We start from the raw sequence: 26,155 nt of genomic DNA, 5'->3' as shown, positions 1-26,155 counted from the left end.
ATAATATACCGCAGATCATACCGACTGCTGATCGACGCTGCGTTAAGATTTTATTATTATTATTATTTTTAACAAATAATTACGGTAACGTTAGAAATCTATACATCATCTGTTATATATTTGTCAAATCATTGTTCTGTGATCATCGCGCGCGAAATAATTTTGTCTTTGAGCTTTTTCTTTTGTTTAACTGCGCGCGAAAATCGTTCCGAGGGAGGTGGGGGTTGGTGTGGATAGGTGGGCGGCTAGTCGTGTAGCGACGGTGGGTTCTTGCGATTCGTCACATACGCTCTCGATGTGCCGGCAGGCGTACCTGCCCGGGTTCGGGTGATACCTGGGACTGGCCGGCTGCAGACGTTGCATCAGCGTCCGGTGGTTCTCCTCGTGTATCGCCCTAAGCGACGGCAGCTGTTGGCTGTACCGCTCGTGCACGCTCTGCAACGTCGTCCGATCGTCGGCGGTAGCGGCGGCTACGGCGGCGGGACCCGCGGCCGCTGCCGGACGGCGGTCGAAGCCGTATGGAGTCCGTGGGTCGCACACCGTGGACACGACCACGATCGGCCGTCGGCGGTCGTCCGCGGCAGCGCCGTTGTCCGTCCGCCTCGGGCCGCCTCCGCTGCCGCCGCTGCTGCCGCTGACCGTCAACAACGGTTGACGGCTCCACGTCCTGTTGGAGAAACTGGGATGGGACAAGAACCCGCCGTCGTCACTGCTGCCGGACGAAGACCCGCTGCCCCGCCGGCTGGACGACCTGGAGTCGCCGGTCAACACGAACCGGCCGTCGGCCGACCGGGAGATGCGGCCGAGGCGGCGGCGTGGGCGTTGGCCGTCCGCCGGACCGTCCACGCAGTCTTGGTCGCGGCGGTCCAGGAACGAACTCGAGCGGGACGGCCGCGCCACCATGTTAAGAACGACGTTGCATCCGCTGCTCAGACTTGATATTCGGGTTGATCTAGATCTAGAAGGATAATACAAATGCGGGGTTTTAGTGTTCTGCTGTTTAAGTGTATGAATTGTGTGATATAATAATATATATATATATATATATATTATTGCAACAACAACAACAACAACAATACATGTAAAAGTACAGTCGTGAAGTACGAAGCCAATGTAAATGTGATAATGATATGTACACTTCAAATGCATTCCTAAGTCTGTAGCGATTTACAATTAGATATGTATGTTATAATATTATGTAGTTAACATAATATGTGTGTTGGTACTTGGTAATACTATTAATGTTATCGTTATGCAAAAAATCATGCTTGTTTTATGGTGCTCACGGATTAGAAACGATGAAAACCGTCTCAGATGTTTAACCTACACGTAAATGCAGATTAATGGTGAAAACACAATAAACAAAAATAAAATTGATCACATCTACGTGAAATCATAAAACTCCAATCCAATTAGTAATTAGTAGTTACTAATAAGGAAACAAATTTAATCAAATTCGAATACACTGTTGCGGTACCAAGGCGCGTCTTGTAAGACAACATAATATAGTGAGTGGTAAACATCTATTGCTAAACTATTAGACTTAAAATATTGGACAAGTCGAATTCAATATAAAATATATATTTTATAATTTATTCGAGTTATGTTCGTGATTTTACACACATTCGAACATACCCAACAACTTTGTTGATATTTTACAGTTGTACGTACGTTGTTGAAAAAAAAACTAATTAGTTAGACTTAAAAATACATACGTGACGTGTTTATCTAAAAACCCTCTCAAGTTCATGCCAACAGTCACGTTTCCAAAGATATCGTACTAAAGTATAACCTACAATGTGAATTTATTGTTTAGGTTTGAGGGATATAGGTTTTATATTTTACTGGAAAATTTTTAAAAAAAAAGTTCAAACAATATCCAACCAACCTAAATACACATTATTGAATACTTGGCGATATTTATTGATACAGGGCTATTGCCGTAAACTTAAAATTGTTTTTTGATAAATATTTATGTACTTTTATTGTTATTTTTTTCCGACAATGTCTAACGGAGAATCAGCAAATTTTTTGGGTAGACTTGAACAACAGATGTTACATGTGGGCAACCATTACAGTTTCACAAACATGATATTAAAATTAATGCATTTTGTGTCTAAGATGGTTAGGTTAGTTTGAACACGTCCTAACTACAATATTTTGACGTTCCTATGTCAAATACTAACCGAGTTTTGAGTATTCGCACGGTTTATAATGATTAATGATATAGTATTATATTATATTTTAATTAATTTAATGGGTCGACAACTTGTAAATAAATCGATGGCACAGCCTTGTGTCAACCCTCAAAAATGTCGTTTAACATCTTAAATAATGTTTATCAACGAGTTCGTGTATATAATAAATTATAGGTATGTATTCGTATTATATTATGATACGAATTGTTTTAGAATATTAGCTTAGATAAAAAATGTTTTCAGGTACTGGTTGTCGACACTTGTAGGAATAAAAATTAAAAATACTCTTTATGGTATAATAGGACGTGTTTGTACACCAAAATACTATATTCAATTTGATATTAATTTTAATACATTTATTCTGATAGAAAGTGCATTGGTTAAACTTACATCCTTAAATATTATTCTAAACAATACAAGACGGCTAGGTACCTACAGCATTAGCACTATACATACAATCTACAAATATAAATAATCTAAAACTTATGAAAACCAAATAATAATATTAAGTGCTATTGATTAATAAAGTGCAAGCAAACAAACACACGCATACTGTGATGTACCAATATTATTTTGAATTTGTGCGGCTCAACAGCTTGCTAGCTCTTCACCTGTTATCCTGAACGAAAGCACATAAACAAAATACAAATATATAAATAAACGTATTCGGTGTGTGTTAATATTGCAAACACAATAATATTATATTATTGACAAGTGTTTGAAAAAAAAAATCGTTTGTTTCGTGTCTCGATTATTTGCGCGTGTAATCATGATTTGCAAGCTATTCCCGTTTTTAGCACGAATAAAATTTGTTATTGTTCCATGTCGAGACGCATGCAATATATAATATTATTACACCCAATAATTGTATAATATTGTAAACATGTCCGTACCCCGTGGAAATATTAAATATTATTGATTTTAAACTATTTTCAAACGTGTTACGGTGATATTAGGTATATGTTGCATGATACATTATTATTATTTATTAGTTCCCTCCCGAATCGAATTTTTTCGATAAACGGCTCATAGCTTTCGCAATCGTCTATAATATTAATAATAATTATTATGTATACGTCACACGCGTCCCGCATTGTATGATATTATAATTGTGGTGACACATTCGGTGCATTATTATCATTATCATCATTATCATAAAATTATTATGATTTGTCGAAAATCGCAAACGAACACAAGCGGTTGCGAGTGAAGCGTATTGTAGCCTGCAGGTATATTATATAGGTACTATTTTTGTTTGATATATATTATATAAATGTTATATTATACATATTATAAATGCTTCGCTTACGGATTTCGCTATCGGCTAGGACAATTCGAGTCTATAGTCTCGGTAAGTACGAGTGTCCGCGAGCCTATATATAGACAAAAAATAGTATCCATGTAGGCGTTATATAAATCATATTATATGCGTTTCGCAATATTTCTCATAGTATATTATAAAAACATATTCCAATAAACACGCCCCGAATATGTAACAATATCAGTTCTTCTAAACAATTATTTAGTAGATATACACAATAATAATAATATAGCTGGTATATGCGACGAAACTCACTTTTTTAAAGGCACTTGACTAGTCCCCGGTATTTGGCCGCCATTTCTGGCGTCCGTAATTCTACACGCGACCATGTTGTAAGCTGAAATCACACAAAACGCCACACGTCCGTGTCAGTAACAAAATATTTTGTGTCAAAAACGTTCGAAACGGATAGACGCCACCCACGCGAACGTCGTTTATTTATTGTTAAGATCAATAAAATGATTGGTATGCATAACGTTCGTTTTTTGCTTACCTTTTTCGTGTTTTCTCCGTTTCCTCTTGTTGCAGATCTTTACTGCGCACACGGACAATATTATGGCGACGACGAAGAACAACAGCCCGCCAACGACACCCGCCGTGATGGCCTTGTGTTTCACCCTGGCGGGTACGGGGAATTTGATTTCTTCGCTGTTTTCAAAACTCTTCAAAGAGTACGCGACCACTCGGAAATAATAGGTACGACCTCCCACTAGACTTTTCACTAAAAACAGAAAGAAACGAAATCAATCGTTATGATATCCGCGAATTTCCTCGGGGAATTTCGTTTCGTTTACGATAGATGTTGGATATTTTTTTTATTATTATTTGTTTCAACGAATTTTGATAAAATACTAATGGACGAATGTAAAGACACGTATTATAATTGCAATGATATTACCGGTGTGCAATTGCACACTTATATAAACGGTTTAGTTATGAATGTTATGATTAACAGATAATAGATTAAGTTTGGAAAATAATACAAACTAATAATAATCTGTGTCAGCTGGAGATTTATACTTTGAATACGCGATAATCCCTCATAAAAATTACAAGATGGGATAGTTAATAGATTTATAACGTTGTTTTCTTTTAAATTTATCAGCGATTGTGTTGTGCGACACTCTTTAAAATAATGATATATTTTCCGTTTATATTACATTGCGTACAAGTTTCGTAGTTTTATGTTTATGTAAAACGTGTTTTTTATTTATATACTATATTATGTACCCAAATAATGAGTATCCTCTGCTCTGATTTGTGCCTTGTTCAAAGTTCTCCAAACCCCATCTGTCTTATAGTTGATGACGTAATAACGGACTAGATGAGCTCTTTCTAACGGAGCTTGCCAAGATATGACGAAGCCATTTTTGACTTCGGCGATGGTTACGTTTCTCGGTGGTCCGGGTTTTGGCCCTATACCAAAGCAAAATCAATTAAAGATAACAATAATAACAACAACAACAATAATAACAACTGGCAATCGGCGCAGTCGCATTAAGCATGTGCTTTTTGCTCTACCGACAAATGGTTGATGATAAAAACTTAGTTATACAAATGACGAGCAAGGTGAGAAACAATAATAATAATTAAGCTGATGATTTTTATACCTTTTGGTCTGAATACTGGTGGGTACATTGTAGCACCAGAGGATTCAGTGGGTAAAATGAGGTCACTATAGTCGACAACGTCTGCAAAACGGTGAATGAAATAAAATAAAAAATAAACACATGCAAAACAAAACAAAATGAAATTAAAATTGTATGGGTAAAATAATGGTTATTCCTGAAATAATGTCAATAAAGGACTTTCTAAAAATGATAAAAAAAAATTAATATATTTTAACGAAACGTATAGTTGTGACACCAACGCTATCATGCGGTAAATAAATGTGCTATGTACAATACGAAAATATCATAAAAGTAAGTTGTCATGCATTATCTAGATATAAATTATTTGTATATTACACTAAATGAAAAAATATGTACATTATATTGTTTGTGCTTACCGTCGCTCGGGGGAGGAGGTAACTCGGTGACCGGTGGCGCGGGACTTGTTTTTTTGGCCACGGTTAATGGTACGGCTGCTGCCACCCAACAGAGAATAGAATAAGCACAACAGACCAAACTTATGATATACAACAAGGGCATTTATAGAACAAAATTTTGCGGACGCTTACAACAAGAAACGAAAAGCTTCACACTGTCGCGAATGCGGCGACCGGTTGAGCAACGAAATAAGTAAAATTATTATAAATCGTAAAGCGATGTACGCAGTTAATATTAATATTAAAATAGTTTCAAATTTGACCGAATGGTCATTTTACACAGGCATTTAATTTTGAATTTGATTTGTAAGCATCCGACATAAATCATTATATAATACAATACACGTTATCTACAATAAAACGTAAGTTATTTCAAATCGTGTGCATAAGTAGTTTAAATCATAAATTCTGCGGAAGTTCAAGGCCACGTTGATCCTCCAAGGAGGATAAAACGTTTAACTTTAGTAGAAGATAATAAGATATCTAGACCTTGATCTACCACAGTTGTGTTTAAATTATTCAAAATACCCAGTTTATCGAATGTGACTTTAACGGCCACATTCTTTATGAATTATTATATATTAATAAATATTTATTATAAAATTACATTGATTTTTCCATATTCCAATAAGCGTCTAAAGCGACTAAATGTACAGTGCGGCCCGTTTATACAACTGACACTGTGTAGCCAACCCCCGTCAGTCGTTATTTTTTTTTCTTAAAAACAAATATACTTTTTTTTTAAATAAAATAAAATAAAATAAAATTAAAGAAAAGTAAAACACTTTATTATTGTAACTACGTCTGATCCACATTGCATTTACTTACCCAGTGTCCTGATCGAAATAACTTTGCTAAGCATTCCATCGCCTAACGCATTCTTGCCTACTACTTGAAACTCGTACGTCGTGTCCGGAGTTAGTCTGTTTATGGTGACTTGGGTGCTCCCCGACGGAGTAACAGGTATTGTAGACCAGTCCGCCATCCCTGGTTCTTTGTACCTAGACGAAAAATCATTACGCTCTGTTATAGTGATGTCATTTCGAACTGACGGCGGCTGTTTCGAAGTTTACCAAATTGTGTAGTCCTGTTTGTAATCGGGACCGCCGCTATAACCAGGTAGCCACTGTAGTGTAACGGTCGTCTCGGAAGCATTTGCCGAGACGTTGTAAGGGGCGTGCGGTTGAGTGCCTTCGACGACCAAATGAGTGGTCGTAACTATTGTGGCTACTTCGTTACTCGCGACACAATGATAATATCCGAAATCTGTTTTTCTGAGGTTTTCTATTGTGATATTACCACCGTGTATGCTATGACGACCTTTGGGCAACGGGGCGCCATCTCTCTGTTTTATCAATTGCACAATAATATTATTCAGTTCAGTTGTTTGGATATCGTTTTCGAATAACTTACTCTTTGCCACTGAATTTTCGGTTTTTGAGTGCCTTCAGCTTCTTGTGCATCACAATGCATTTCCACCGATTCGCTGATTTTGCGTTGGTACATGTTCTCCGGTTCAACAGTGAAAGTTGGCGGTTTCCTCACCAACACTTCCATTTGTCCGGATGATCCTTGAGTACCCTGTGCGTTGTAGGGTGTACAAGTGTATCTGCCCTGGTGGTTTTGATTGACCTAAACGATTAAAAAAAAAAAAAAAACCATCAAAATACGCACTCGTTTATTACGATCTGGTAACGAATTTTTGTTTTTTGAATTATTTACCCTGGTAAATAACAGCGAACCGTTGTTCATGATAACGACGTCTTTTTGTTGGTAAGGCTCGAGAAGACGTTTGTCTTTGGTCCATGTGACGTATTGTAAAGGTGGGTTGGCTTTAATGTAACATTGAACAACGCCGGCTAATCTGAACGGTAAATACTGTACGGTCGGTGTGAATGTAACTTTAGCTGGATCTATTTAGAATACAAACATATTAATGGTTGATATTTTTTGTCTTACAATAAGATTTATACGTACATTCAACATTCAAATAGGCTGATGCAGATTGAGGGTCACCAATGCCGTTGCTGACTTCGCACAGATATTGACCCGAATCGTCAGCACTGACGGGATTTATAACCATGGAACCGTCTTTTTTGATGGTCACTCTGGTTTCCAGCGATGAAATCGACTTCACGAAAGCTCCGTCGCGGGACCACCGGACAGTGACATTACCAGGCATGGCCTTCGCACCACACAGGAATTCGACTTTTTCGCCTTCCAATTTCGTCTGGTTAGTTGGAGGCGACATAATTACAGCTCCCCCCGCTATCAAAACCCTAGCCGTATGGCTAATTTGTCCTTCGCCATTTCTGGCGATGCACGTATAATCCCCGATGTCCTCAGTTCGGATGTTAGATATCCTCAGTTCAGTGCCATCATTGAATATGCCCACAGTGGTCGTAGGCTGTACATCTGTGGCGTCTTTGAACCATACGATTTCGGGTGTAGGTGTCCCCTCAGCCTGACAGTTTAGAATAATCGAATCTCCGACATTTATGTATTGGACTTCACCGGGGGTGGTGACAAATTTCGGAGGAGCTAAATAGCAGAATGCAAAAGATTATCGATTAATTAACCTATCATTTTATTGCATTAACATATTTTAATATTATATATGAAGTATAAGTTGTTAATCAAAATGAAGATAAACAGCTGTTACTTACCGTGGACGTCTAGATTAAACCACGTGCCGTTTTTATTAGTTGGTGACCGGTTGAGAAACACCACTTTACAGGCGTACCAACCTTGGTCCGACTCTTGTATATTGGTCAAGTTGAGCGAAGCGAGACCGTATGGAGAGTCCTGGGAGACTCTAGACACTCGGCCTTCATATCCCGAACCGCTGTGAGTGGGATAGTTGTCATACCAAATGAATATCGGTATGTCAAGACCCTAAAACATATACGGCCATCATGTTTCTGTCATACGTTCTACATTATGCGTGAAATAGTATAATATTCAAACGAACTACAATAAACCATAATAAAACAAAATGAATATATTTTGGTGTAAATATTAACTGCTCATTATATTATGCGATTGGAGATTCATAAAGTTTCTTTTAAAAAACGTATACATTACAATATATATTTTTATTTAGTATAAAATAAACGGTGTACCGTCTACTAATTTATGATTGTCTATAGTATGATGTACAGTCATCATTTACCAAATAATCATTAGAAATGTTTTTGCTTACTTTTTTCTCCCACTGTAAAACGTAAGGCACGGGGTGTTCGGCTGGGAACTCCACTTGGCAGTTGAACACAACTGATTCGCCCACGATGGCCGTGATGTGAACAGCATCGTTGAACGTCGACCCGGTAGCTATAAGCAGTAAGTACAAATACATGATTAATTTATACGAAATTATTTTTGTCCCTATATTTTGCTGTAGGTATTTGGTTTTGTCAAAAAGCTAATTGTATTAAAATATTAATATTATTTTTCTTTTTGAGACGTCGACAATCCATTATCTTTGAGATGTAATATGATTGGATACTAAAAATTGTCTATACTATTTTTTTACTGTTGAATTTTAGAAAATACTATTAATATTTTAAAAGACAAATAAATATATATTTGCAGTACAAACAAAAAGATGAAGTAACATTTTACGATCTAAATATTATTCGAAAAAAAATTAAAGAAAAGCTCTTCACAAAAGACGAAACAAATTATCGGCGTGCATCAGAGTAAAAAACCTTTTAAGCTTTTCATGACCCAAAAGATTAAAGATGAGCTCCTTCGAATAAAAAATATAAACGAAAACTATAATAGCGCTCAGAACTATTATAATATTGTGTAGAGACGATTTGAAGCGAATTGTGATCATTCATTTTTTGCAATCCTTTTTAGATTATTAAACGTATAAAATGTTTTTTAAAGGTGATTCGATGATAATTTTGAGTTATTTATAGTTTTATATTTTTATTATCGTTCTTAGAGGAAATTAAAATCGTTTAGTTTATGATTTGTGATTTAGTACCACTGTGGGTGAACTTAGTGTCTTAATATATAAATGGCAAAACGGCGTGTTTGCCGAAAAAATTAAAATGTTGTACCAATAAGTCCAACTATATTTTATTGAGTTCTTTGAAGTTTATGTATAGGTGTAATAATTTACGATTGGATAATAGAAAACAGATTCAGGTAGTTTTAATAATACGTACTAATAATTATTAAATTTGAATGCGTGCTTCGTAATATTATAGAAATTATAAAAGTCCAATTAATTTTATTGAAGTGTTATTGCTGTAATTGTAATAATAGAATTTAGAAATCACAGTTGTGTAGTACTATGCCTTATAATATTCACCCGGCCTACGGAACAGCCAAATGTTGGATCAATACCGACTGAAGAAACTACCGTCGAAAATCAAAGTTTGTGTTTCGACTACAAAATATGACTGCTATAAAATATAAAAAGTTAAAATCAATATTATATGTTTAAAACGTCTGTTTTTTGATTTTATTTTTAATATAAAGTCAAATGGGTGATTTGCTTGATTTTGTAATTGCTTATTTAACAATACATTACTGCGTATACTGATCTATATAGTTTGATAGTATAATATGTAATTAGTATTATAGATTAATAACTGTAATTTAGTTTTATTCATTTTTAAGTTGTATCCCAAACAGTATTCTATGATATTGTCAATCGAATAGGTACACGTAAATGGAAATGTATAACTGTTAGAAATATTTCATAAAACCGCAGTTTTATTTTTTAACAACTACCTATTTAGTAGGTGGGATGTTTAAAATATCCTAAATCTTATATGTTTTTATACGTCTTAAATTGTCAATTTTGAAATTGTCGTTTTTAAATTTTTTCATTCCGATTTTACTTAACTATTTAGTTTAATTTGAAATACTATAAATTTTAATGTTATATAATATGAATATTATTTTGAAAATCATATAATTTTTTTTTTTAGTAAACTGAAATAAAATTTCAGTTTTTAAACGATTATTTTGTTATAAAATTAAAAGTCTAAGGTAAGAAATATTAATTATTATTATCTACTGTTACGTGATAATAAAAGTTTATTTTTCATTTAATTTGATCGCTTGAAACGTAATTATTTGAACTTTGAACATTTTATTTTAATTAATTTAGTATAATTAAAATTTGTTTTTGTAATTCAATACTCAGTGTTTCGTAAATGAAAACCGTACTCAAAGTGGATGTATATATTTTTTATATTACAATTTTGAATGGTTGATATTTCGATTAATTTATTGAAATCGTGGTCCATGAGAAAAATGTTGGTTTAGAAATTAATTTAATTTAATACTTAATATACTTAAATGGCAAAATAAAAATGATATTTTTTTATAATTCTAGTTAATAACGTTTGATAAAAGTTTTAATAAAAAACTGATTTTAAAACTATTACTTTATGTAAATATATCCAATTTAGGTATTACATATATTATGTACTAATTGTCAATTTTTTTAAGTAATTTGATGAGACTAAATGATCTAAAAAGACGAACCTTTGACCCAGCCTCCGGGAAAAGAATATAGATTTACTAATGGTTTCAGGCGTGAAAAATAAAACGGGTTTAAAACAAAAAAAAAATCTTACGAGAATGATATCATTGACGGGAAACAGCTTTTGTTAAAAGGAGTTTTCATTGTTCGTCGAAAGGTTTTATAAAAAAACTACTCATCTTCCCCTTCAACCCATGGAGATAAAATAATGGAAAATGAGGATCCTTGGATCTAAAGTGTCCAAGAAAAGATGTAAAATATAGTGAATAATATTATTAAAACATATATTTATAACGACCGACATTTTTGTATGCAATAATGATGTCATATCTTATGAGTAAAATATTGTTGAAGCGTTTAGATAATTTATGTTTTAACATAATATTGCTTAACGTCGAATTTTATATAAATAGATGATCACGATGGAACTAATTAAAATAATTTTTCCTTTTATATAAGCAAAATAATAAGTAATAACAGTTTTCATATTAAAATATAATATAGGTAGGTACTAAACGTATAAATAACAGATGTTTTTTTTTTTTATTTATAAAAATATTAAAATCTTTAATATTATTTTGTTTTCGATTTTTATGATCGTATATTAAAGCAAGTCATTAATTCATTTTATTGACTATCAGTTTTATTTATTTTAGAACGAATATTTATTTAATATCCAAGTATACTTAATTGAATTATTGATTTATATAATAGTAATAAACTAATAACATTATTCTAACTGTTTTTAATTAAAAATAATAACTATAGACATAATATAGTAGATACTGATTCTACCGACCAACTATTAACCAAAATTTATATCATCAGTTTATGACTATTGATTTAAAAAAATAGAAAATAATTGAATCCAAAAACGATTCAGATGTTTTACTTAAAATTAATATACACAACATGAATAATAGAAGAAAAAATACTCAATTTTACAACCAATAACTATATTATTTCGTTCAGAATTAAAAATAAATTATTCATGACTTATTTAATAATGTTTAAAAATCGAAGTGAAAATGAAAAAAAAAAATGTCACTTTAATACTTACCCACAGTAATTATTACACTAAAAATATACATTAAACGAAATTAACAATTTAAATGGTTTTTAGTATATTCTAACTATTTTTGGCTTCCTTAATATCCATAGTAAATATAATTAGAAAATAAATTTAAGACATATTTAGTATAGGTAGGTACAATAATAATCATATATTATGTAGGAAACGAATTATGTTATGAGGGGTCGAAAAAAAATTACATTTCTTCAGGACCTTTGATTCACGACCAAATAATAATTAATCGTCACCTTCTGAACACACAGTCGGTTGATCGTGACGTGTTTTTAATTTTGATATAGACAACGGTGGTTTTCACCAGTATATTTCTCATGCCACGAAGGTTTTCTATTTTTTTACTATTTTTATTTGACAGACATCTAGTATTTTATATGGGATTTAGGTTTTTTTTGATGAAAGTTATGTTTATTTAATTGATTCTTTGTTTCGCATTTTCTAAATTAAAAATTATTAAGCTGCTATTTTAATTTGTATTACCTAAGTCTAAGTGAGCTTTTGATATGCGTTTATATACATAACACTTGTTACAGTTGCTTGAAATATAAATGTAAATATAACTGATTAACAGACAATATTTACGTTTAGTCAGATCATTTTATTTTTTTTCTATTTTTCATTTCATATAATTAAAAAAAAATTTAAACAACCAAATTATTGATGATATAAATAAATAAATAAATAAAGGTTGACGTTAGTTAGATAAAAAAAAAAGCTTCTTAAAAATCATCGATCATTGAATCATTATTTTAAAATTAAAAATAAAATAATCTGTCGTTGTACTGAAATGTCTTTAGATAGACAGCTTGATGTAGCTACTGTATAGCGCTTTCTTAATTGAAATATATTTGATGGATTATTTATAATAGTAAATAAATAATTTCGTTATAAACTGATATTTAAAATTAATAGGTACCTACTGACTGATATTATCAAAAGTTATTAAAAAAAGTTAGAATGAATTAGGTTTAACTGAGTCTTATAATATAGCCATATAGGTACAATCGAATTTTTATTTTTCAATCTATTAGCGAGAAGAATAATGTATGGGTAACACTAGTGAAAACATAAATAATGTGCACGAAACACGTGCCATATTAAGGTCTAACTACGTTATATTTTCCATGCACACATTATAGTGTAAGAAGTTTAATGTATTGTTTAAGACTTATTTATATTAGGTACTTTGAGTTGAAATATGAACATAATATTAAGTACGACGAGTATATTATTATAATAGTTTTCTTTTTTTTTAAAGCTCTGATAATATATCTTAAATATTTTATATATATATAATTTATACATAATTATTTTTACCCAATCTTGATTAAAAATATTATTTAAATAGCAATATAATATTGCATATAAATAAATATCCGTGACATTTTTTTTTTTTTTTGTAAATTGAATTTTACGGAATCTGTTAATAATATTGTAATAATTTAAGTTTTCGGTGACCAACCTGAACGGTGAAAGGCGTTCGAACAAAACGTAATGAATCGAATCATAGACATTTTATATTTTAAATGTCCAATATAATCGAAACATTTATATGTAGTTGCATTGGTTTAATCAAAATAGGTTTTAACGAGCGAAAGTCCGACGCGTGGTGTATTACTAAATCATCTACTGCACACCGAACGCTGTAAACCGAAACTGCAGCATCTATTATGTATTATTGTTTCTAATATGATTATGTATCCGAAATTGACGACGGTATGCTGTAGATATATATATATATATACTCTATTCCCAGTAGTTTCTTTGATATCATTTATATAGTAATAGAACATACCACCAAATCATTATTAATTCATCGTGAGCTCCGCATAAAGGACGAGAACTGTTGCAGGAGATGTATTTATGTAAGACGCGCGGTGTACATAAAGTCGTTTAATAACATATAATATATTGTATTATGTATGTTGTGGTGTTTAAACTTTCAGGGAAAAAATATCGAATTCCCTTAATGCAGTACGGCCACTCACTTGAGACTAGGACCCTGTTGAACAGCGAGAGAACGAGAGCTGCGAAGACTACCGTGACTTTGCTAAATAGTCTCTGGTCCAGCCGTAGGCCCATGCCTCTCTTCCCATACTCCTTGTTATACCTCTGACGACGCCATAGTCATCTGCAAACGAAAAGAAAAAACAACGGTCAAATACAGTATGATATTGCAGTAGTAATATTATTGATTATCTGTTTATAAAGTTATTAATTATTAGGTACATGATTTTGGACATCAGTATTTTCACGGGTTACTGTATGCATATAAAGTGATGTAATAATTATCATAGCATACTCAATAGATAATAATATGTCCGGTAGGAAGAAGGTACGCATTACAATGTTGAACCGTGTATTATTTGCACGCCTTTACTAAAACGCGGAAAACCGGTAAAGTGGTACGTAAACGAGTGGTGTCGTATCGGCGGAACTTTCGTCAATAAAACACTCGAGCGATTTTACTACGTATATAATATTCGTTCCGTCGGAAATAAGTTGTAGCCTGTAGGTATCTAATCGTAATAATGCTCTTTATTATTATTATTTTGTACACCGATAAGGGGTGCGTGTTTGTGTGATTTAATTTCGCCAACGCACCTGTTTTGTACTATAACCATGTCGTCGTGTGTTGTCGATAAAACGAATTAGGACAAAAAAAAAAAAAAAATTAAATTAAAAATATATGGGTCGTATCGCATAAATTGTTAAGTTATAAATATCATGCATTGCGCACAACTGCACAAGGCTCACTATAATATGGCGTAATACGCATGCAACTCAAAACCGTGGTTTTTATACGCGCGCGCGTGATAGTGCATAAATCGGTAACTTTTTTTGTGAACGCGTACTTAGACAGACGAGATGACGTCGTACGGCGACGAGACGGAATCGCTCGATTTCGAGTAAGACGGCGACGGCTCCTGGTCGGTCCGCTCATCGCAGCGGCGTGTCACATGTGTGCAAATATACCGCAGCGGACCCGTGGTTAAGGGGCAGGGTGAGAGATTATTATTAATCGACTTTTCAAAAAAAAAAAAAACGATTTAATATAGTTTGCAATACTATATACGGTCATATTATACAGATTACAGACAAGACGTTCACGATATAATATATTTTAAGCAATATTCTACTACTGCTTTTACTTCTACGAACACAAATTACTGTAGCTTACGACAAACGAAGACCGTTATTTATAGCGCGGTACGTATGGGACTTTATTGTCTCGGGACAAGGAAAACTTGTCTAAACTTTGAATATAAGTAATAACTATATATAATGTATATGTATAATTAATTATATACTTATCACTTATATAAGTTTAAGAGGTGAAAATTGGTCTTCTCCCCCCCCCTCCGTGCATAGGTTAGTCAGTCGTCTATGGCGCGAACCGCCACTGTCGCTCTTCTGCAAGTACTGTGTACACATATCGGTGGCCGGCGTGTAATCGGTATCGCGGCTGCTGACGAGTCTCGAGTAGTAGTAGTAGTAGTAGGAGGAGGTACTCACGTGATGACGACGGAACGACGAGCGGAAGTCTGGTCCGGGACGGCCACCGTCGTAACATATGGGCACGACCGGGTGCGGCGTCATCGCGCTGGTCAACGTCGTCGCCGGCGAAACGTCGCGGTGGCCGCTCCGGTACGCCATGGGCGGCGGCGATTTTCGGGGCCGCGAAGCGGCGTCGTTTCCGGACGGTCGGCGGGCGTAACGATGTTTCCGATTTGCGCACTGTTCGCGTCTTTTTTTCGCGACTACCGCCGTCGGCGTTATATCCGATACCGCCAACAACGGTGGTATCGAATCGCGGCTGTACGAGCGGTTTCTCAAAAGTCGCGCCGGCAGCACATCACGCGCGGCAATGTTATATTACTGTTGCGGTCGTCGTGTGACGACGGACAAAAGGCGTCGGACGTGCCGCGACCCTACGAACTCGCGATCCCGGATACGGTCCGTCGCATCCGCGACTGGTAACGAGTTGAGCTGGAACTGCGGGACAAAACGGCGTGTGCGAAAACGCGCGCGGCCAGCAGGCCGGCGCGGCGGCGTGCGTCGGTACGCGGCGTGCGCTTGGCAAAGAGTGCGCAGCACTGACTACCGCGCGCGACTCGCAGTTGTCGTACGGCAGGATTTGCCGGCGCAGGACCGGAGGCGGCGGATTGACGCTTGCGCTCCGACCATTCCAACTCGGCTGGGTCCGAGACAACCATACCGCCGCCGCCGCCGCCGCCGCCGCCGCCCTGATAACCGGCGAGCTTCGCACATTACCGGCTCACCACTCACCCGAGATCTCAACGACTGCCTTGTCAAGCTGAAACTCGCCGGGTCGTCGTCATCATCGTCGTCGTGTCGTCGTCGTGTGGCATTACAATAGTGACCATAGTACTGGAGTAGTAGTAGTAGTAAGTTAGTAGCAATAGCAGTAGTAGTAGTAGTAGCAGTATAGCAGCAGCAGCATTGGCAGTAGCCGGTGCGGGGCGGCAGAGCAGGCAGCCGTGAACTCTACAAAGATTTTTAGGGTAGCGTTTTGAGCAACAACAGCAATTATGTACAGGCGCGATGGAGGTACCAAACCACTAAAATAAAGTGTGTTAGGTCTTTTATAATGCGAGTATCTACCGTATGTTGACAATTATATAAACAAAATTTACTGTTGTAGGCTGTCTCAAGATACATCACATTAAATTTCAACAAATGAGCAAATCTAGTTTACAGATGTTTAGAAAATATCTATAGTCGTGCTAGACGGCGCAGAACACCTAGAATAAAAACGATTCGAATAAAATAAAGTGATATAAGAAAGTGTATTTTTTATTTTTTTAAAACTCAAACTATGTGAGACATGTATTATTTCGAAACACTGTCCATCCTTGTATAGTTAGATGGGTGTTTTGTTAATATGAAGATTCGTGCCGGCAAGCTGCGTTTGCATAATGACGAATTCAACGTTTAACTGTGTACTCAGATTTTTTAAATAAAATTAAGTAGGTACTATATAGATAGTTTATTATTTAAAACTTGTATCTAAAGATACACGCGTATAATTTATACAATACAAGATCAGATTTCCTGAAACTTTAAGAGAGCTGTAGGGCTTCCTCAGACCCTTCGTCATTATTACGGCCCAGGTTTAGTTGTATAGTAACGCAACGTCGACGTCATGATCGGAATCTGTATGCGTGTGAGTGGGCGTGAGAGTGTAATCGTAAGTTAAAACGTTAGCTACCATCATCTGAAAGAGTAGACGAAAGAAAACATTTCGGAACACCAGAAACATTGATTTCACCGGATATGTTTATATATTATAATATTTTATAGGTTCAACATTATTTTCATACGGCGTTGGGCTTCAAAGCACTGCTGCTCGCGGCCGAAAGCTTATAATATACGGTTTATCTATACAGTTTATCAGATGCAGTCTGGACGAGAGGCCATACAGAACAATATAATATTCCTCTACAGGCCCACACCTCTGCCATGAATATGAATTGTGTTTTACTCGGGTTCACCACTAGGTACTTAAAAAGAAAAATTACAATTCATACAAATTATTATATTTTGATAAGCGATATGATTGGTTCTAATCGGAGAACAGAATATTATAATAGCACTGATTTCCGTTAGTAAATACACTTTTTAAAGGAAAAAATATAAAACATATTGACAACCATTTATACAAAGTGTTGTGTACATAATAACATAACACCTTATATACTTGACTCTTTGTGTTCCAGTTAACTGAGTGTAACGCTACCTCCAATCGAATCGGTTAGCTTGAAAAGTTTCAGTTCTATGATGAAGTATTTTTTATTTTATTTTTTTTTAGGTTGATTTGGTCAGTTTTTGATTGATCGATTTGAAATTCCAGCACAGATTGCAAATCAACATACAGCCAAAAAAAGTAACCAAAGAATGTATAAAAAAAACAATCCGAACGTATTCTCTTAAAAATAATTTTTATTTTAATTTAGAGAATAATTTTTCTATTTAATCTTCGCAGATTAGCAGATCATTTGATAATCATTTATTGTTCAAATGAGAATTCCCAATTATAACCTAAATGTTTTAATATTTATTTTATAATAGAATTGTTAATACTATTAAATTTAATAGTTCAACGTTACTCAACAATCATCATAGTGGTATACGTTAATAAATTTAATACATTTTAAAAACGTTTTCTCGTCAATTCTATCAAGTACTTTAAGCACTTAAAATGTATGTTGACCACTACCTTTTAGTAAATTAAGCTTGTCTCATGATAACCGTTCATAATTCAATACATATCTATTTCGAAAATCCCGATCATATTCAAGCAAATATGAACACGTATATAGTTAGTACATTTTCCATTTTTCTATAGCCTATTGTTTGTCTATATTACGTTATCGATAGTCTTAAAAAAACCAATAGACAAATAATTTAACTACATTCAATTATTTAAGATAAGAAATATATTTATAATTTTTATATTAATTTTGTATATGCTAATAAAAATATTGTATAAATACGTACAAACGGCAAAGAAATAATTTAAAATCATAAAAGTAAAATAGTTAATTGATTATAACATTGGTTGAGTGGAGTCAGTTTTCATTTTACTGAACAAGTAAGTATCAAGTAATAAAGAAGTTGATTTAATGACGACTTAAAAGTTAAATTTCAAAACAAATGAATGGAAATCATTTTCTATTTTGTCTATTTTAAAATTCGTATTATTTTTAATAAATATTTTACTGAATAAAGTTATAGGCTTGGTACAATATTTTAGCACATCATTTATTACTCGTAAAGCTTTTCTGTCTTGTATAAATAACTTATTTTTGCTTATAAATATCAAATTATCCTTCAAGGTTAAAAAAGTTGAACATCTTTTATACTTTTTAATAATAAATGATGATTTCTCCTGTCGATTTATTTCTTTTACGAAACACTTATTTATTTATTTTATTATCAACTAATATAGAATTTTATTGTTTACTTTAAAAATTTATTTTAAACAAAAACTAAATGACAGTAGAACTCATACCATTTTTATAACGCAGTTTAGTCATCAAAAGAGTCTATAATATGCTATATACTGTACTTTCAAATATTAAAATGCGTTATTTTCATTTTTTTACGACTAGTAAACTGCGTCTCTTTGACCATGTGCTTGGAAAGAGAAAATATATTCTACTCTCGAAAATTGTATTGGATGACGCGAAAATGGACAGATATGATAGTATAGCGAAATTATCGACCTTTGTGCGTGAACCGTCGTCCGCGTTAGGTCTTAACCGACCCGTTGCCAAGTTTTAACTCGTTCCCTCTCTTTCATATATTTTTATTTTTTTTGTAACTCCTAAACTTTTCTCTCTATCCTACGGTCTCTTATCCCCGAAATAATCCTTGTCAACTACACCCTCTCTGACTCGTGGTTGGATGGAAGTTCCGAGTGGGTGGTGCAGGATAGTGACCAATATATATAATGCGCGGCGGCGGCGGTGTGTGTCCTTAATCTTTCTCTCCCATTTACTGAAAGTCCACAAAATGTAATCCAACGATATTTTCTTGGCCCCCAAAAAAACCCTCTAACCCACACTAGTTGGACAGACGTATTTCGGGTGATTATTTTCAATCTAAACACACGTAAAAAAATAAATAACGCTTTCCATCCCTATGAAACGGATACCTACGCGGTTAGAATGATCAATTCGTCTGTGCACGGACTAAGTGAGCAACAGAGCTCACTTAAAACGGTGTATGTGTTTTGAAATCTCTTGCTATGACCAGATTACACCCTTGGGAGTCAAATGTGTTGCTGCTCCTCCTGCTGATTGATAATACACACACATAACAGTGACACAAACATAATATCTACACACACATCTTAACCCGTAAAAGTAATGTTTTTTATGAGCGTTTTATATAAAATACAAACTCACAAACAGATTTTATTTATGCATACTACATAGGTACTTAATATGTATGAATGGAGTATGACACTTAAGACACTTAAAACAAGTATACTCATAATATTATGTATATAAGTATGCTGTAAATATAATTTCATCGATTGTTAATAATATAAAAACAAAAAAATAGAGTTTTGTAAATTTTAAATTGATTTTTACTTCATAATACCAATATATTTGAGTTACCAACTAAGTAATAGTAGGTGTTAGCTGCTTAGCTAAAATATTTTTAGCTTGTTTTATTGTGTATTGATGTTTCAGTAAAAAAATATAACATAATATATGTTTTATAGTATTATATTTTTATCGCGTCGATTGCTCGAACTAATAAACATATTTATTTTAGTCACATCGGCTAATATATTAACAGTGTGTATATTTTAGAATACAAAATTAACCAAAAATGGGTTGGAAATATATATTTTTATAGTGCACCCTTTTCCATCCAGGAAGTTTTAGTAGCTTATCATTTACATGAATGTGTGTAAAACAAAACTGGCTTTGCCACAGGACAAATTGCGGTCACCGATGGTCATTATTTTCATTTTCAGCAGCGTACGTGGCGTCATCGGAAAAACGGTCAATTTATGGAATATCATATCCATATATCTAATATCTTCAGCGCCCAACGTCCCTCTATATCTGTCCGGTTTGATTTATGTACATTCGCTGGTACCTTCCTCCTGCCATGCCATCATAGGCAATTCATATGTCCCTCGCGAATAAAATACACTTTGTGAGGATATATTTCGCGTATTTATTACTCTTTTTCCCCTCTCTCTCTCTCTCTCTCTCTCTCTCTCTGCTATGCTTCTGTCGTTTCTCACTCATTCTATCTGTGTCTCTTTTTTTCATATCTCCATCTCTCTTCACTAAAAACTACGGCGTTGATCAATAAAAAAACAGTAACAAATAAAAATTGGTAACATTTTTCTGCTCCCGTAAAGGAGTCGAAAATCTTTGTTTCTTTATTTTTCGTGTTATTATTTTATTTTTTTCGTTCATGTGGTAAGGTTATATGAAGCTTATTTACATAATGGCATCTGGCCAAAAGTGGATGAAACGAGCTTGCGCGATCAGTAGCAGCAGCGGCAGCGGACGTTATGATAAATGACGTGAGTGGTGGCTATATAGCGGTGGCCGCCACTGGCCCCATTCTCCGGGGAACGACCCCTTGCGCGAAAATTATGCCCACGTTACGTAGAAAATCCCGTTGTTTTCACACTCGAAAAGTTCCATACTACCTTTAAATTAGCATGAAAAAGAAGAAGTGGACGTCGGTTTTCAAAATGTTTCAAAAGAATATTTATTTATTTGAATAACGTTTTCTTATTCTTTTTTTTTTTTTACTTAGATAAAAACGTAGACTTTGCAATATTTCACGGCATAAACTTATTTGATTATCCATCATGTATTTGAAAAGAAGAAGAAGGACGTACATACAGTGTATGGTGTGGATAATTTTATTAGGCTTCAGGACGAGCACGAATGTGTGACACTGCATACTACACAGTACACACCGAAGTGTACTATACTCACACTACACAATTTTGACGCACTGGGCGGGCGTACGGCGTGTATGTGTCTCCGCCAAGTTACGTAACGAACGATTCAGTCGTATTTTTCGGTTTAAATTAACTTAGCGAGTGTCTTATAAAGTTCGCCGCTCGCATTTCCTCCGATCACTCGTGCGCGTTTTGTTAAGGATTGTTTTTAAAGTGGCTTGTGCGCGGGGCCATGGTTTGGTGTAAACGTTCTAAGTTTTAGTTATCATGCTCTGTTTTGTTCGATATATGTGTATTATTTGTGCTTATTATAATGCACACGTAACATTCATCCTTAAACTTCACAATTCCTATCACTGGGAAAACGTAAGACGCACACATTTTAATATGTACATAATGCGTGTATGTGCGTATCGTAACGGCATCAATTTCCCTCGCAGTGTCGTTTCGTATATTTCGTTACATATAGGTATAGTCAGGCGCCCACAGGCCACAACTGTTAAAGTAATGTTATATTATGTACGTGTAATTAAGCCGTTACACGTTAAGTCGCGTATTATTAATAACAATAATCATTTTAGTGTCTCAAATTAAGTTTGTTTGTTTTATGTCGTTAGAATGATTGTTATTAGTTCAAAACGTTCGTAATTTGATCCCCTTAAAATTCTTAGTAATAAGCAATAGTATTACTTATTAACGATTATAGTTCATTAAAACAAAGTTTTGATTATCATGTAAACAGTTACCATTTTTAAAACAACTGATTGAATAACCTACACTCGTTTATACGCCTAGTGAAAGAAATAAAAAAAAAATTACCACTGCTAATAATGTCTATAAGAAATCTAAGAGAAACGTACACTTATATTTACAACAAACCGTTATTTATTCATCATTATTTATTAGGTACCTATTTAATAAGTCGGCACTAAGGTGTTTCTGAAAAACGTTTATTGGTCGTGTGGTCGATGAGAAATAAAAAAATTAATTAAATTTGCAAATTAATATATTTTATAACAGAGTAGAGATATCAAAGACAAATTTTATGATTATGTAAATGCATATAATTTTTCAATGAATAAAATCAACGGTTTTAAAATTTACATAATAATAAATCTTATTTCCCTAACAATAATTCGTTTTAAAAAAAGTATATCTACCTTTGTTTTATTTTTTTTTTATTAATTGTTGATGAAATTGAATACGTTTAATTGGTAATTAAATGACGTAAAATGTTATGCTAAATAAACATTATTTTATTTACTAATTATTTTGAATCCCGAGCCTTGCAGCTTTTAAATCGTTCGTGTTTAATTTGAGTTAATATATTTTTATCGTAATTGCTTGATTTTTGAAATATACTAGGCATATCTTAGGTGTTTCATAATCATTTGGATTAAATTTTGCTATTTTTTATGGGTTAAATTTGTTTTTGTAATTCTCTGACGTGAAATTGATTTTCATGAACTGGTAATAGTTTTGTTATTAATCAGTCTAATTCTGTCCAGATTATCATCGGTGTACATAATCAGTTAATAAATAATAATAACATACATAATCAGTTCAACTGTTACACAGCTAATTTAGTGTATTATTTGGTTACGAGTTGAACGCCGACAGTTTTTGAATCTTAAATGACCGTAATTATTTCGTTAGGCATTGCAATTTTGACAATTACATAATTTATTCATATTAAGTCGACAGTTGTGACTTCCAACAAAATATTATATTTCCGTTTCTACGCATTTCTCCGAATAATTGATTTTCTCAAATTAAGTGGTTGATTTCTGTTTACGGTTGTATTGTCGTCGTTTTAGTATACAAATGTGTATAACAATAGTGTTTGGCTACCACTGTTCTCCGGGAAAACGTGGGTTCATAACGTCATTTAGTTACGGTTCTGGCGCTTTAACTCAACTGGCGAGTCAAATTAGTACGTCGGTCGCTTTTAATCCTCGATAACATGTCAAAATGCATCAGTCATGGAAAGTCGGCCGACCATACTTCGGGACTCCGGAGGGATAAATTAGTTTTTGACCAATTATCTGGTATTAGATGGCATAGGGTGAACACCGGTGAGACGTCATATGTACAAATAGGTTCGATGGAAGATCCTGTTACCTGGGTCTCTAGTGAACAGTTATGTCACGTCGTAGAGTCGTAGCAAAGTCGATTAAAAAATGTTTCACTGCAGTTGCTACTATATAATGTTATATAAGTATTTAGTATATAGTATTCGATATTATTTTATCAAAAAAATATGTTTTTCAGGTGAAAAAAATTGCGGAAATTATGTTTCACACATTAATTTTCGTTTTGTTAAATATAGTATTTGAATCAAGTGAATTCATAGGCCTCATAGGAATTTTAATCCTCGCGAGGAATTGATCAAATACCTTGTTATTTCGTGGGTTATTGTTTTCTTGTTTCACATCCAAGTCAGGTTTTGGTGCGTGAAAACCATTTGCAAAGTCCATTAAATTTCCAATTACGCGTTCCACACACATAACAACAGAAACACCCTTTTGGCCTTTAGCCACATTTAGTAACCCTTTATATATTAGAGTCCCTTATGATTGTGTTATAATTTTATACACATATTTTTTTCAATATTAATTAGTATAAAATGTTTCAAAATTTTTAAATTTGAACAATTAATATGAAAATATTTATACATAAAACTAATTTTAAATTGGTTGGAAATTTATTATAAATGCATATTTGGTACTTCAGAAAGTTGAATTGCTATCGTGCCATTGTGGTTTAAAAAAATGTGTGTATATTATATGGTATAAATTAAGTAAATATATCTATTTTTATGTTTCAAACTTAGGAGTCAGTCATCTATAAAATATAAAATATTCATTATTTTAAAAGTTTCGACCGTAGTTTTAGAATTCATTCTACACTGCTGAAAAATAAAAAATATTGTATTGACTTGGTCTGTTATAATAAAGATTAAAATTGTAATTTTTATTCAAAAGATTGTGTTATCTTTGTTTTTTGATTGCCACAAGAATTTTTTTTTTATTTTTAAATTGTTAAATTTTTGTACGATTTAATAAGGTATACAAAACTAATATACAATTATTTCACGTATTTATTTAACGTTTTTAGTTAAAGATTAAAGCTAAGTATCTCTCAATATTTTTATCAGTGTTATAATTATTTATAAATTTGTTAATATTTTACCTATAGGTTTTCATTAGATGGATCCACCCATTTGAAATTAATTATGTTGGTATGAATATTAAAAATGCAAATCGCATTCATAAATAATATTTAATAAACATAATGTAAACACCTAGGTTTTGTTTTGATTAAACTTGCTAATATAATTGTAATTTAATAAACGTAATGTAAACACATATAAGTGTTTTAGTCTAAACTTGCTTATAAGTTATAATTTATAACCATTAACTATTAACTAATATTATAGTTATAAAAAACTATATTATGTGTTATATATGATGCAATTTTATTACTGCATTTTAATATCCTATATCATGCTGTTGCTAACATTTTTATTTATATTCTTGAAAACTATCAGTGTACTTATTACGTTTTTACTATAAGATATTTAGAATATAGGTACGGCTTCTTAAAATGTTTCTCAGTATAGCCATACCTAATATTCCCTTTATTATTTCCTGGTACCCTTATACCTGTCAAGTGTCAACATGCGTTAGCATCGTATTGTAAATAATACGAGTATTATGTTTCTAAAAATAGAAATTGTTATTTTATCGTGATGTTAGTAAAAGTAAAAACTACAACCGATAAACATTGCAATAAAAGTCAATAAAGTTGATACTAATTCCAATTTTAATCAAATGTAAATTATTATATATACGAAATGTTTGCATAATACAGTGATGATAAGAAAAAGTGTTTAAAGTCAATATTTGCTTTTGAAAAAACAAAAAAACTAAAACACAAATTGACAAGAGGTTGTGCGCAAGGTTTTTGTCGTTTTTGAATTCCATAAGTATATATTGCAGTGCGGTTATCTTAAACCGACAGGTCTTGTATGATGTAATACCAAATGACAAATGATCATCAGTATATGACGATCAAATACCCTCGTCAAAAAAATGTAAAAGAAAAAAAAGTCTTATCTAAGATCAATGAAAATTTATTGAGGTTTAGCTTTCCTTGTTGGCCAACGGTGTGTTTGAAAATCGACTACGATTTCGTTTCATTTGTAACCTCTTAGTTCTGTACATAAACGTGCGCGTGTGAGTGTCGCGACACGATTAAATATATGATCAACGAATAACGATTATTTTTAATTAGCTTCATTATTGTTTAAAAAATATTGTACACGAAGATTTGAATATTTTACATATTCCTACAAATAAAAGTAATAAACGTAAATTAAAAAAAAAAAATGTTTTTTTTTTAAAATATATTTTTACATGGTAACTCGATCGATTTGGGGTTTCATTAAACTCAAAACTATTACTAGATGTTTCATTAAGTAAACAAATCATTATATTTTAACGGTATTAAATATAGATATAATAT

General features: G+C 33.3%; 1 protein-coding gene across 4 annotated transcripts in view; it reads right to left on the bottom strand.

Annotated features, from left to right (window-relative positions):
* Nucleotides 1–832: 832 nt before the first annotated feature.
* Nucleotides 833–26,155, bottom strand: part of LOC112604421 (protein turtle-like) — a 101,589-nt gene continuing 76,266 nt past the window's right edge. Inside the window, exons 3-17 of one of the 4 annotated variants that reach the window (XM_025353463.1) lie at nt 14,148–14,290; nt 8,769–8,896; nt 8,233–8,461; nt 7,544–8,107; nt 7,289–7,479; nt 6,980–7,198; nt 6,640–6,911; nt 6,395–6,567; nt 5,528–5,605; nt 5,130–5,210; nt 4,750–4,935; nt 4,013–4,240; nt 3,775–3,856; nt 2,810–2,817; nt 833–958 (exon numbers count right to left, since the gene is read on the bottom strand). In XM_025353463.1, the coding sequence (XP_025209248.1) occupies nt 930–958; nt 2,810–2,817; nt 3,775–3,856; nt 4,013–4,240; nt 4,750–4,935; nt 5,130–5,210; nt 5,528–5,605; nt 6,395–6,567; nt 6,640–6,911; nt 6,980–7,198; nt 7,289–7,479; nt 7,544–8,107; nt 8,233–8,461; nt 8,769–8,896; nt 14,148–14,241 (2,562 nt within the window). In that variant the 5' untranslated portion in view covers nt 14,242–14,290 and the 3' untranslated portion in view covers nt 833–929. Of the gene's footprint in view, nt 959–2,761; nt 2,818–3,507; nt 3,572–3,774; nt 3,857–4,012; nt 4,241–4,749; nt 4,936–5,129; nt 5,211–5,527; nt 5,606–6,394; nt 6,568–6,639; nt 6,912–6,979; nt 7,199–7,288; nt 7,480–7,543; nt 8,108–8,232; nt 8,462–8,768; nt 8,897–14,147; nt 14,291–26,155 lie in introns of those variants that run through there. The other 3 variants (XM_025353464.1, XM_025353461.1, XM_025353462.1) reach the window with 3 other exon arrangements.

The sequence above is a fragment of the Melanaphis sacchari genome, unplaced genomic scaffold (genome assembly GCF_002803265.2).
Source record: "Melanaphis sacchari strain LSU unplaced genomic scaffold, SCAv2.0 Contig11_pilon_pilon, whole genome shotgun sequence".
Classification (NCBI taxonomy): domain Eukaryota; kingdom Metazoa; phylum Arthropoda; class Insecta; order Hemiptera; family Aphididae; genus Melanaphis; species Melanaphis sacchari.
This window is presented reverse-complemented; position numbering and strand designations above follow the sequence as displayed.